General features: G+C 43.6%; 1 protein-coding gene across 2 annotated transcripts in view; it reads right to left on the bottom strand.

Moving 5' to 3' along the window:
- The window catches only part of PODXL2 (podocalyxin like 2), a 37,746-nt gene extending 33,962 nt beyond the window's left edge, over nt 1–3,784 (bottom strand). For both annotated transcript variants that reach the window (XM_087431627.1, XM_087431628.1), the window contains exon 1: nt 3,647–3,784. In XM_087431627.1, coding sequence (XP_087287753.1) covers nt 3,647–3,740 — 94 coding nt within the window. In that variant the 5' untranslated portion in view covers nt 3,741–3,784. The remainder of the gene's footprint in view (nt 1–3,646) is intronic.
- Nucleotides 3,785–14,771: the final 10,987 nt, after the last annotated feature.

Raw genomic sequence — 14,771 nt, 5'->3', positions numbered from 1 at the left:
ATGACGCCTACCAGAATCAAACTTTGGTTTTAGGTAGGCTGAGCGTCCTCCTGGAGGTAAAATCTGCAGGAGATTTGCAGTTACACAGAAGAATATGGTCCCCCCGAGCTCCTAGTCTGTGCCACATATTGCGCCAGGCCCTCCTTGGGAGACACAAAGATGAACAGGAGACAACCTCTGCCCTCTGGGAAACAACTGTTGTTTGGGAAACGTAATATAAGTTTTATATAAGATACCAGCCGATATCACAGCCCTACTTTGCAGAAGTGGCACCCTCAGGGCTGCGCAAACCAAACACGAGAAACTAATCCGGAAAAGCTCACGAAGTTCCGGGAGAAAAACAGTCAATTGATGAGAAATGTCTGTAGTAATTAAATAACAAAAATTTTACAGGTTCTCAGGCCACCTGAGCAGCCAATCGTGAGAGGGCCATGAGGTGAAGAGCTTTATCTACATGCTCCAGTCTCTAGCAGGTATGCTGGGAAAGACACTACTTCAGCCTTTTTAGAAAAGTACAAACTGAGTTTCTTTAAGAATTCTTGGGGTTTTACCCTCTACAAAACCATTGGAGGATCAAACATGTATTGCTTCTTCCAAACCTTCGAGCTGTGTCTCAGAGCTGAACTGTGGCATAGTGGGAGAGAAGCCACCGCCATCTCCACCTCAGTCCGGCTCTCCAGAACAACCTGGGTCTTGAGAAAACCACATCTGCCCTCGGGAGCAAAGTCTGACCAGCAGTCCTACTGATCTCCCACCTCTGGGGATAAAATGCTTTTGAGTCAGTGAAGCTCTTTGTGCAGTGGTCTGCGGAGGGCGTTGGGTCTATTCCCTGCCATTTCCACAACTCAGGCAAGTTCCTCCGTTCTCTGCACCTCTCTCCTCCACCTGTCAAGCGGAGGAGCCACAGTCTCTCCCTCCTTGTCTGCCTTTCCCAACGGTCTGATAGGAATTAACAGAGATCTTGATAACCTTGCTGAAAAGCTGCGTGTGAACAAAGCAATCTGGTTTTTCATTCCTTTTCCAGTAAACAGTTCCATTTTCTTCAAGTTATTTTTTCCTTTGATGACTATTTTTTCTTTATATAGACCTTGATATTTTCAAAAGCCTTGGCAATGGGTAATTATTTAGGTAATTACGAGAGACTACTTATTTTCAATCTTGCCCACCAAAATAGTAGCTGAGACCTAGCCATTCTGTGTATAATTACTTTTGCACTTAATAATCTGCCTTAATTGAGACCCCACCTGATTTAAAATATCAGAATTACACTCTTTGTGACTGATTTTCCTTTTTTCTCTAACACCTCATTTTACTTCATCACTCCCAACAGAGAGAGGGAGAGAAAAAAAAGGCACATGGAAAGGATTCGGGGAACAGCCTAAAAGAATTGAAAATGTGACACAAACAAACTCAGAAAAACACACAAACGAAGGAGGCTTTTATCTCGGGGGGTGGGGGTTGTGAAAAAAACAAGGCCCTAGTAATCCCCATGTTTTATCTTCCCTGCAATCTGCTCCTGATCCAAACATCCTTTTCTGATTTCCACCATCAGTCACACCCCCACCCTGCCCCTAATCAGCAGCTTTGAAGTCCAGATCTCCTGAGCCCTTGCCAGACACCAATCCGGGAGCTGCCCAGCAGCATCTGTCACACAGCCCCCACACCCGTGAGTGTCAGCTACAACAGAAATTGTCTAGCACTGTCACACTACCACACACACACTTACACTTGTGTGCATGTCTGTATGTGTCTGAGAAACAATGCTGAAGGGTCCTTGCAGGGTTTCCATACAAAGATGTGTGAGAAAGAGACACAGCGCTACACATGCACATGTCATCCAAGCTCAGGGGTAATAATGTGCACCATGAGGAGCCTGTACAGGGGAGGAGGAGGAGGCAGAGAGAGCGGAGGGAGCGAAGCTGCTGATGTTAATCCACGGCTAGCCACAGAGGGGTACAGGCAGTTACAGGCTGGGCATGGGTCCTGACAGATTCTGCTGGCCAGTTCTGGTGTGGCTGTCGCACAAAGAAACAGCAGACTAATCAACATTTAATTTAATTGTGGAATCTCACCTTCTCCCAAGGATGGTTTAAGGCACGCAAGAATAGAGGCAGGTGTGTGTGAGTGTCTGAGACAAACACTGAGGAGCATTTTTTCTGTGCACACCACTTAGGTCCTTATCCATCCCTGGATTGACAGTGGAGAAAATGTACCCTCACTGAACTGAGCCTTCCTGGGACATGCATGGAAGCGAGTGGCCCCTTTTCCCTCCCAGCCATTTTCCCTGGGATTCTGTCACTAGGACCCCACAGCAGTGGCCCATCTCAGTGCCACCATCAAGCAAAGACTGCTCCTCCTCTCAAGTAGAGACCCTTCACAAGTTTCTCCTTCACTCACAAACATGCACACAATGTGCCCATGTCTTTGTGGGTTAACTGCCTGGGAAGTGCCTAGTAGCCAGGGGCCCATGTACACTCCTACATACACATGCACACATGTTATACTCCTGGGTGTCCACTGGAAGTGGAGTCACTTAAGGTTATCTGATAAGCCCACATGTATACACACACATACACACTCATCCCAGTACCTCTCTCCACCAACACCAATTACCAATCACACCTTAACATGTGTACTCACGTCCATCCTCTCCCCTCCGCTATGCCGGCTGCCTGGAGAAGCTGTTCAGCTGTGTCCTTATTTGACCCACCCTTGCAAACAGCTCTTCTCCCTACCCCTATTCTGTGGTGGTGGCCTGTCTCATAGGCTGTCACATACCTCATGCCTACCCCCACGCACACACCTAAATCTCGTGTCTGCCACTCGGAAGCTGTTCAGCAGGTCTGTCTCTTTCTTTCTCACAAGCACATCCATTTCACATCTGCCCACCACCCCCAAGCGTGTCATCACCCGGAAACATCCCCATGCCCTTGTGTAGCTGCTGAATGGAAACCACATCTCAGGGGTCTCTCATGCACCTCCCCGCGTGTCAGCTGCGCAGGAGCTATCCAGCAGTGTCACTGTCACAGAGACCTTCCCGGTGCTCCCAAACCTCTTTTTATCAGCTCCTAACAAAGTTGCCCAGCACAGTCTAGTACACGCATTCACAACGACACCGTCCCCTCCCCGTCCAGCAGCACCCCACACACATACACGCACCCCCACTGTCGCCGCAGCCGTGTGTAGACACTCTCTGGCAGTTTCCCCCTGGCAGCCGCAGACGCCCCACGCTCAGGTAGTGGCGCCACGAGACCTTTAAATGCTGTGTCCCCAGCCCTGTGTGCTGTCACGGGGGTTGGAGGGCAGGTCGCTCCCTCTCCCACCCGCGCTCCCCGCCCTCCCCGACGCCCCCAGTGCAGGGCCCCAGGGGCGTGTGCAGGCGCCGCGGCCACGCTCCTGGCTCACTCTCGTGTGTATGTGCGTGTGTGTCGCGCTCACGCGCACGGGACCGCTCACACCGGGGCACACGCGGCCGCCCCACGCCCCCTCGCCCCGTGAGCGCGCGTGTGGGGACGCGCAGCCGCCCAGCCCGCCCGCGCTCCCGCGCCCCGCCCCGACCCTTTGTTGGCGCTGGGAGCTGTCCAGCGCCGCGGCCCGCCCCGCGCCGCCGCCCGGCCCCGCCGCCCGCCCGCGCGGCCGCACTCACCCCCGGCCAGCAGCAGCAGCAGCAGCAGCAGCGGCAGCAGCAGTGGCGACGGCAGCAGTGGCCGCAGCCGGGCGGGCCGCAGCACCCGGCCCATGGTACAGCCGTCGCCGCCCGCAGCCGCAGCGCGCGGCGCCTCGGCCGGCGTCAGGGGCCGCGCGGGCGGTGGCGGCGGCGCGCGCCCGCCCCATTGGCCCGTGCGGCCGTCACTCACCCCGGCCCCTCCCGGCCGCGTGCCACGGGCGCGCCCCCGCGGAGAGGAGGCGGGCGCGCGGGCAAACGCCCCTCCGTTACAACCCCGCGTCCCGCCGGCCAATCGGCGCCCCGGAGGCCCGGAGCGGGCGGGGCCACGACGGACACCGCCTGGAGGCCGGAGCGTCGCGCCTCGCGCCTCCGGACCTCAGCCGCCTGCCGGGGCCCGGCGACGGAGGAGAGCGCTGGAGCCACCCGGTCACCCGTACACTGGGAACACTCCTGCGCGTCCCAGAGGCGCAGAGTGGTCCACTGCATCCACTGAGATTGGTGAGAGGACGGAGGAGAGGACACTGGCGCTGACGACGGGGAGAGCGTGGCTAACCGTCCATCAAGAGGTCGAACGGGGGCCGTGGGAGGAGTGGGGTCAGGAAACGCTCCTGAGGGGCGCTTGAGCTGGGTGGCCTGAGGGCCAAGGTAAGAGGACTAGGCGAAGGCCTGGGCCACGAGGGAGCAAAGAAGCAGACTTGGGGGCAGGCAGTCCCGTGAGCGTCTTTACTTCAAATTGGCTCGGAAACCTTGAGCGAATCTCTTTTCACTTCTGGGCCCGGGAGCCTCATCTGTTAAATGAGGGCTTTGGGTTAGTAGGGCAGTGTTTCTTAACTCTTGTTAGGTGCTGTGTCCCGTTTGTCAACTAAAGTTCACCCATGTGCCAAGCACGATGGTAGCGAACAAAACAGGCACAACCTCCGGCCTCATAGTTTAGTCCAGTGGAGAAGACAGACTCAAAAGCAACACAACGCAGATATGATCGCGTAATTACAATTGTCGTGAGGTCTGTTAAGCAGTGTAAGGGGCTATGAGACAGTGTAGAAGCGAAGCCTTACACTTGCCTTCCTGAAGAAACGACATCTAAGCTGGCACCTGGACGGGTGAATGGGTATTAGAGAGGAGGTTGGGTCAGGGAGAGAACGTCTGGTTGCAGAGAGAAAAGCACACCTGTAATTTCTGAGTTAGCAAGGAGCTCAGCCTCTTTAAGGAACATAGAAAAGTCCCGACCCTTTTGGAATTACTGCTATTTAAATATCTCCAGCAGTCATAATTTTGTGGAATTTTACTTTATATACAGTATATTTGGAAAACACTTCTTTAAAGTAAATTATTATATTGAATCTGCTTTTTAAAACCATATCCTCACCCCTCTATCCAGGGGTGTATTATTAGACATTGTATATGATCTCAAAGGACTCTCCAGGGCTAATTACTTAGGAGAAATAGGAGGTGGGGTGGAGGAGGATAGGGCGGAAATGGGTCCCAGACAAAGGAAAGAATAAGAGCAAAATGTAGCACAGTATGACAGTACATGGCATGTCGTATTTAGGGGGATGATGAGTTTCATGATTAGGATGGGGGCAGAAGACAAGCTTAGAAAGATAGATGACTTACTAGCTAAATACCTTAATGAATTATTGGTTAATCTGTACAAAATAGTAAGCCCTTCTATTAAAAATGGGGAAATGAAACACAAGGAAGAAGTGACTAAGAACATCATGAAAAGCAGTATCATAGAATTAGAATTTTTAGGTAAAGATGTTCTTATTTTATTCACAGAACTACATCATTTCGTTTAGCCTGTGGTCAGTTTAAACTCCACAGCCCATTTTATTTGATGGACATTATGGGTTCTAGAAAGGTAGTGAGGACCTGGCAGTAAAGGGGTCATGATGAGAAGTTTGGACTTCATCCTCAAGAAATTCATTTCTTATATAGAAATCATGGCATGATTAGGTCTGTATTTTAGACAGACAATTCTGAGGGCAATAGGGAGGAAGAATGAGCAGAGCAGCCAGTGGAGAGATTGCAGCAGCAGTCCCAGGGGTGGATGGTGAAAGTCGGACCTGGGGCTGGCACATTCGATCTGAGAAAACACTCCAGAGACAGAACTAACAGGACTCGGAGAATGACTGAATTGAGTCATGCTGACTGTGTTTTTTGGTGCTATTCTCTATGCAAGTACAAATTAGAGGAGACCTAGTTCATAACAGTTCACACGCAAAGCCCTCGGATAGGTAATGTCTACAAAGTGCAAAGCAGTTTTGGACTTAAAATGAACACAGTGTCCAGAACAAGGAAGCTAATAGTCCTGCTGTTCCGAACTGTTTGAACTTCGTCAACATTATGTTTTTAGAGTAACCTTTTTTTTTTTTTTTTTTAGGAAGGACCAAGTAATAGAGGAAAAATCCAGGAAGATGTTATGAAAAACAACTGTTAAAGGTGAGAATATCTGGCTAGAAAGAGAAAACAAGCGTGGATGTAGACCCACCATCTGTCTCCTTCTTTCCTCTCTTACCATGAAGGAGGCATCCCTTCTTTATCACAGGCCTCCACTTGGGCTCATCATTGCATTATTTGTCTCCTTTTCAAGGACTTCCATTTGAGGGTATCTCTTTTCTGACAGTATCAGTCTCTCTCTCTTCTGGATCATTCTCATTAGATACAAACATGATCCAGAATCTCTCACCTTAAAAAAAAAAAAAAGAGGGAGATGAGATCTTGCTGCTGGTACCCTGAGTCCATGTGCCTGCTTTCCCCTTCTGCCCTTCACTTCTAGAAATGATAGGAAAGATACATACACACACATAAGTCCAAGACAGCACTAGAAAACAAAATGGGATCAACTGGTGTGTCTAAAATGATGAAGAATCACTTGAAAGATAAAAAGCAAATGAGATTTAATTGATGGAGGAAATCACAGCCCCAAATGCATGCCCTTCTAAGTAACTCTTGGGTTAAAAGAGTAAATCACAGGGTCGGCCCCGTGGCTTGGTGGTTAAGTGAGCGCGCTCCACTGCTGGCGACCCGGGTTCGGATCCCGGGCTCGCACCGACGCGCTGCTTCTCCGGCCATGCTGAGGCCACGTCCCACATACAGCAACTAGAAGGATGTACAGCTATGACACACAACTATCTACTGGGGCTTTCGGGGGAAAAAATAAATAAATAAAATCTTAAAAAAAAAAAAAAAAGAGTAAATCACAATATAAATTTTAGTCTATTCAGAAATTAATGACAGTGTGAGAACGTTGTATATCAAAATACATGGGATGCAGCCAACAGTTCACAGAGGAGATTTTATAGCCGCAAATCCATTTATTAGGGGAAAAAATGACATTAACAGTAAATGAACTAAGCATTCAATTTAAGAAGCTTTAAACCACATACAAACGCACATGTACACATGAATCAATAAATTTCTATTGTTGTTAAAATAACAACAAAACCCAGTGGAACTGATTGCTAAAAGTCTGTTATTTGAAGAGATGAATGAAGCAGTCAAACCTTTAGTATCAAGATAAAAGAGAGATGACATAAGTAAATACCATTATGAGTTAAGAAGGGAACAAAACTACAAATAAGAAGATTTTAAAATTATAAGCAAAACTTGACGTATAATTTATTAACAAAATTTAAAATTTTGTTGAAATGAATACTTTTAAATAAAACACAAATTAATGAAATTGATTCAAGTCGTAGAAGAGCTAAACAAAAAAATAACAATGGGGAAAATAAAAAGATAGTAAAAATCTACCCTTAAAAAGACATAAGGCCCATTTGGAATGAGTGTATTCTATCAAACCTTAAATATAAAAACTCTTCCAGAGCAAAGTTAGAAAGCTTCCCAATCCATTATATAAGGCTAGTGTAACCCTGATAGCAAAACAACTAAGAAGAATACAAATAGAAAAAACCCTAAGTCAATCTTACTGAGCACAAATGCAATTTTCATAAGAAAATATGAGCAGGTTGATTGCAGCAATATATTAAAAATATTAATATATCATAATTAAGTAGGGCTTATCCTAGGGATGCAAGATTGGTTGAGTATTAGAAAAACCCACTAATTTAGTTCTCTGCATTAAGAGAATTAATTTAAAAAGTATTTCTCAAGAAATACCTGCCAAAAAAGGGCATGCAATGAAACTTAGCATCTACTCCTATTAAAAGGAATGAAAACATTAGAAGCAAACAGGAAGTAGAAGGAAACCTCCTTAATTCAATAAAGAATATCTCCCAGAAACCTACAGCAGTCATCATACTTAATGAAGAAACATTAGAAGCATTCCCATCTAAATGAGAAACAAGAAAAGAATAATCATTACCCCACAAATATTGAATATTCTGTAAGAGACAATGCAATAAGGCATGATAAAGGAAATGGATCTGAAATATTGTGGAAAACTTGGTAAAACTATTTGCAAGTGTACGTAGAAGATTCAAGACAATCAACTGACAGACTAACTGAAAACTAATGAGTTCAGCAAGATTGCTGGATAAAAGATAACATACAGACATCAATAACTTTTGTATGTATCATCAATAACCAATCAGAAAAATCCCATTCACAACAGCAACTATTAAAGCCAGGAATAAACCAAATTAGATGTATAAGATCTAAATGAAGAAAACTCTAAAGCTTCATATAATACCAGAACAAAGGGGAAAATGTATCTTGTCCTTGGATAGGAAGATTCAATATTGTAAAAATGTCAATTCTTCCCAGCTTAATCAACAAATTCAATGCAATGCCAACAAAAAATCCTAATGGAATATTTTATGGAATTTGACAAGATGATTTAAAAACTCGTCCAGAAGAGAACATGTTCAAGAAAAGCCAAGGAAATTTTTATCAAAACACAGTATAAAATATAGAAATTAAAATAGTATGGTATTGAATCTGGAATAGATGCATAAATCAATGAAATAAAAGAGAGGTCAGAAATGTACCCCTGTACACATGAAAATTTATGATAAAGGAAGCTTTTCAAAGTAGTTAGGAATGGATACTCAATAAATGGTGTGTCAATTATATTTGAAAATATAAATTTCATTCCATACTTCACATCATCATACCAGTTAGACTGAAGAACTAAACATAATTTTAAAAAGCTATTTTAAATAAAGGGAAGTAATATAGGAAATATATTAACCAAACACAAAAGGCATAAAGGAAATGATTGAGATATACAATTATATAAAAATGAACACCAGGCATTTAAAGAAGAACCAAAAGCAAATTCTTCACAAACTCTTCCAAAAAACAGAAGAGCAAGGAACACTTCCCAACTCATTACATAAGGCCAACATTACTGTAATACCAAAACCAGATACAGATGTTGTAAGAAAAAAAAACTACAGACCAATATCTCTTGTGAATATAGATGCAAAAATGCTCAACAAAGTACCAGCAAACCAAATCCAGCAACATATAAAAAGAATTTTACAGCATGACCAAGTGAGATTTATCCCAGAAATGCAATGTTAATTTAACATCTGAAAATCAATTAATGTAATACATCGTATCGATAGAATAAAGGCCAAAACCCACATGCTCATCTCAATAGATGCAGAAAAAGTATCTGACACAATTCAACACCGCTTCGTGATGAAAACACTTAAGAAACTAGGAATAGAAGGGAAACTTCTTCAACCTGATAAAGGGCATCTACAAAAATCCCACAGCTAACACCATGCTTAATGGTGAAACACTGAAAGCTTTCCCCCCAAATCAGGAACAAGACAAGGATGTCCATTCTTGCCACTTCTAATTAATATTGTACTAGAGGTTCTAGCCAATTAGGCAAGAAAATAAAATAAAAGGCATTCAGATTGGAAAGGAAGAAGTAAAACTATCTCCATTTGTAGATGACACAAGTCTTGTATATAGAAAATCCTAAGGATTCATCCACTAAAAAATGATTAGAGCTAATTAATGAATTCAGGAAGATTGCAGGATATAAGATCAACATACAAAAATCAAGTGTATTTCTGTGCACTTGCTCCCAAAGATGTCCCTATCCTAAGCTCCAGAACCTGTGAATATGTTACCTTATATAACAAAAGGGACCTTGCAAATGTGATTAAGTTAAAGATATGAGAGGGGAGAGAATCCTGGATCCAGGTGGGCCCAATGTAATCACAAGTGTCCTTACAATTGAAAGAGAGAGGAAGGCGAGTCAGAGTCAGAGGAGATGTGACTATGGAAGCAGAGCTCAGAGTGATGCAATTGCTAGCTTTGAAAATGGAGGAGGGGACCATGAGTCAAGGAATGCAGGCAACCTCTAGAAGCTGGAAAAGGCGAGGAAATAAATTTTCCCCTAGAGCCTCGAGAAGGAGTGCAGCCCTACTGACACCTTAATTTTAGCTCAGTGAGGCCCATTTCAGACTTCTGACCTCCAAAACTGTAAGATAATAAATTTGTGTTATTTTAAGCAAGTAAGTTTGTAATAATTTTTTAAGGCAGCAATAGGAAACTAATACAAATTGCAATGAAATTAAGAAAACAATTCCATTTACAACACCATTGAGAAGTATAAAATACTTAGGAATAAATCTAGTAAAATAAGTACAAAACTTACTCTGAAAACCACAAACATTGTTGAAAGACATTAAGGAAGACCTAAGTAAGTGGAAAGACATTCCATTTTCATGGATCAGAAGACTTAAAATTGTTAAAGTAGCAATCACCAAATTGATCTTCACATTCAACACAATCTTCATCAAAATTCCTGCTGGTTTCTTTGCAGAAACTGACAAGCTGATTCTAAAATTCATATGGAAATTCAAGAAATCCAGAATATCTGAAACCATCTTGAGAAAGAAAAACAAATTTGGCACTGACACAAGGGTAGTCATATCCTTGGAATAATGAGAGTTCAGAAATAAACCCTCACATTTATGGTCAATTGATTTTTGACAAGAGTGCCAAGCCAATTCATTGGGGAAAGAATAATCTCTTCAACAAATGGTGCTGGGACAACTGGATATCCACATGCAAAAGAATGAAATTGGACCCCTACCTCACACCATATACAAAAATCAACTCCAAATGGATCAAAGACCTAAATGTAAGAGCTAAAACTATAAAACTGTTTAGAAGAAAACATGCGAGTATATCGTCTTGATCTCAGGTTAGGCAATGGTTTCTGAGATGATACCAAAAGCACAAGCAACAAAAGAAAATATATATAAGTTGGAGATCAAGAAAATTAAAAACTTTTGTGCTTCAAAGGATTAGCATCCAGGAAGTGAAGACAACTCACAGAATGGGAAAAAATATTTGGAAACCATAAATCTGATAAAGGACTTGAATATATAAAGAACTCAATAAGAAGACAACTCAATTAAAAAATGGGCAAAAATCTGAATAGACTTTTCTCCAAAGAAGATACACAAATGGCCAATAAGCACATGAAAAGATGCTTAACCTCATTAGCCATCAGGAAAATGCAAATCAAAATCACAATGAGAGGGGGCCGGCCCAGGGGTATAGTAGTGGTTGAGTTCGTGTGCTCCGCTTCTGCAACCTGGGGTTCGTGGTTCAGATCCTGGGAGCAGACCTGTGCACTGCCCATCAGGCCATGCTGTGGCAGCATCCCATATGCAAGGTAGAGGAAGATGGGCACAGATGTTGACTCAAGGCTAATCTTCCTCAGTGAAAAGAGGAAGATTGGCAAGGGATGTTAGCTCAGGGTCACTCTTCCTCACACACACATACACACACACGCGCACACACACACACACACGCAAATACACACACATAAATCGCAATGAGAAGCCGCTTCACATGCACTAAGATGGTTAAAATCAAAAAGAAAGATAATGTGTTATACAGGATGTGGAGAAATCAGAATCCTCATGCACTGATAATGGGAATGCAAAATGGTGCAGCTGCTTTGGAAAACAGTCTCGTGGTTCCTCGAAAGATTTAACATAAGTTGCCATATGACCCAGCAATTCCACTCCTAGGTACATATCTAAGAGACCAGAAAACATATGTCCACACAAAAACTTGTTACAGGAATATTTATAGCAGCATTATTCATAATAGTCAAAAGGTGGAAACAGCCTAAATGCTCATCAACTGGATGAGTGGATAAATAAAATGTTACATATCCATACAATGGAATGTTATTAAACAATAAAAAGAAGTGAAGTACTGACACATACTACAACACAGATGAACCTTAAAAAGTATGCTAAGTGAAAGAAGCCCATCATAAAACACCACATATTGTATGATTCCATTTATGTGAAATGTCCAGAATAGGCAAATCTATAGAGATAGAAAGTACATTTGTGGTTTCCTAGGGCTGGTGGTGGGAGGTGGAGGAAGGAAGGGGAGTGACTGTTAATGGGTATGGGTTTTTTGAGGGGGTGATGAAAATGTTCTAAAATTGATTGTGATGATGGTTGCACAACTCTGAATATGCTAAGACCATTGAATTGTACATTTTAAATCATATGGTATGTAAATTATATCTCAATAAACCTGTTATTTAAAAAAACACAAGAATACACAAGCATACATTTTATATTATCTTTAACATACATACATGCTTATACATACACATAAACAGGATGCAGTATCAGTATATTTTAAATTTTTATATATATCATTTCACGTATTTTGGCAACTTATTTTTTCACTCACAGTTATCTTTCAGATTAATCCATGAATAAACTCTGTTTCATGAATAAAAACTTTAATTGTCCAATCCTAAAATAAACACCAAAGGAAAAGCCTTCCCTTGATCCTATCCACGTTGCCAGCTGTCTCATTTCACTGCTCCCCCTCAGAATCAAACTTCTCAAGAGTTTTCTACATATACAATGTCTACTTCCTTACCTCCCTCCCCTTTATTGTACTCACGTTGCACTGAAACTGCTCATCAAGGTCACCACCAATATCCACATCACCACAAATACCATATTTCAACTTAAGATGCACATTTAAAACAATTTTCTAACATCTCCAAACTGAGATGTCTTATGGTTGATGATATCTAGTCCTTCTAAATGTTAGCATTTTTGTCTTAGTAGCACATAAAATAGTGGAGATTCTAATAATAGATGGCATCTTATATTCAATAAACATGGTACAGTAGGCAGGTTTGTCATTTTACTGATCTTTCAGCTACGTTGGCCCCAACTGACCTCAACCTTCTTGACACTTTTTCTTCTCCTGGCCTCCATAAACACCCCCTCCCCTAGTTTTCCTCCTGCCTTTGGCCCACTCCCAGGTGTCCTCTGCTGGTTCAAATGATGGGCACTCAAGTCTCCTTCAGCAACCATTCCTCCCGCTACACTCTGCTAGGTGATTACACCCAGTCCCACGGTGACAGCTGTCACATGGTTAAGCTTATGCCCAAACCTCTACTCAGCAGTCCAGACTCAAATCCGCCTGCAAAGTTCACATTTCTACTCTGTCTAAAAGGCATTTCTAGCCAACGTGACTAAAATAAAGTGCCTGGTTCTCCCTGCTAAACCTCAACCTATTTCTCAAGCCAGAAACTTGGTCATCATCCATGGTTTCTTCTTTTTCTCCCACTTCTTATTTGTCGTTAAATCTTGTCTAATGTACCTGCAAAATACATCTAAAATATGTCCACTTTCCCCCATCCCCCTGGTCCAGACCCCCACCATCTCTAGACTACACCGCATCCTCCCACTCAACTCTTCCACTCTTTTCTCCCTTCAGCACAATTGACGGTGGCCAGATGGGATGTCCCTGTAAAATACACTGGGCCATGTCACTCTCCTGTTTACAGCCCTCAAGAGCCATCTAGTGTAGTCAGACTGAAGGCTTTATTTGTCCTGTGTGATATTGTGATATAATAAGAAATATATATTTTGGTCTTCATCCAGAGCTCCCAACACCCTTGTAATGTTACCAAACACAAACACAGTTTCTTTTACCCACTGCACAGTAGGACCAATAACTGAAATGACAGGCTTGTGGCAAGGAAAGAGGGTTTATTATTATCAAAAGGCAGCCAGATGAGAAGATGGGGGTTAGAACTCAGATCCACCTCCTCGAAGGGAAAAAGGTAGGGGTTTTTATCTGGGGTTTCAGGTAGGGGAGGGGTAGCAGTGGCTGGAGTTTTAGGTAGGGGAGGGGGAGCATGTGCTGGGGTTTTAGGTAGGGGAGGGGTAGCAGTGGCTGGGGTTTTAGGTAGGGGAGGGGGAGCATGTGCTGGGGTTTTAGGTAGGGGAGGGGGAGGATTGCTGGGGTTTTAGGTAGGCGAGGGGGAGGGTGTGTTGGGGTTTTAGGTAGGAGATGGAGAGCATGTGGCCTTGCTGGTTGGCATCTTCCCACCAGCCTGTTTGGCGTTGAAGACTGAATTTCTTTTCCTTGACTGTCTGGACTTTTCTGGTTAGTTTTCATCTTCAGCCTGCGGTGGCCTTGTGAGGCTGAATCTTGACGTCTGGACCTTGACTTCCTGGGAAAGGCAGCTCACTCAAATACTAAGGAGGGACAGAAAGACCTGGTAGTTTTAAACAACAGTTGATTATGCTGAATATGCACAGCTGCAGTTAGCAAAGCTTATCTCAAAGTTTCTGTTCTCTTCTAGCCCAGGGAAGACTTTTTAACCTCTCATACCCAGTTTCAGTAATTTCCTAAGTATAAGAGCCATAGCAGCATCTTTTGTTGTAATACTTGGGTTTTATCCCCAGCTCCTGAAACAGCTCTGGAGTAATAAAGGTGAAAAGAGCATCTTTTGTTATTTGTAACAAGCCCCTTTCCACCACACCTGAGTTATGTTAAGGAGGTGACTTTTGGAAAGCCCCTAAGGATGGGGGCTGGTTGCCAGGAGAACCAACCATGTGATTAGAGGGTTGGAACTTTCAGCCCCAGCCCCTGACCTCTGGGAAGGGGAGAGGGGAAAGAGGTTGAGCTAATCACTAATGGCCAATGATTTAATCAATCATTCCTACATAATGAAGCCTCCATAAAAACCCTAACCCAAGGGGTTCAGAGAGCTTCTGGGTTGGTGAACAAGAACACATCCACGTGCCTGGAGGGTAGTGCACCCCAGACTCCCTAGACAGAGAAGCTCCTGTGATGGAGACCCTTCTGGACCTCACCCTATGTATCT

This window comes from Ceratotherium simum, chromosome 5, assembly GCF_057802395.1.
Source record: "Ceratotherium simum simum isolate JZ-2026a chromosome 5, ASM5780239v1, whole genome shotgun sequence".
NCBI lineage: Eukaryota > Metazoa > Chordata > Mammalia > Perissodactyla > Rhinocerotidae > Ceratotherium > Ceratotherium simum.
Note: the sequence above shows the minus strand (reverse complement) of the source record. Positions and strands in the feature narration are given on the sequence as shown.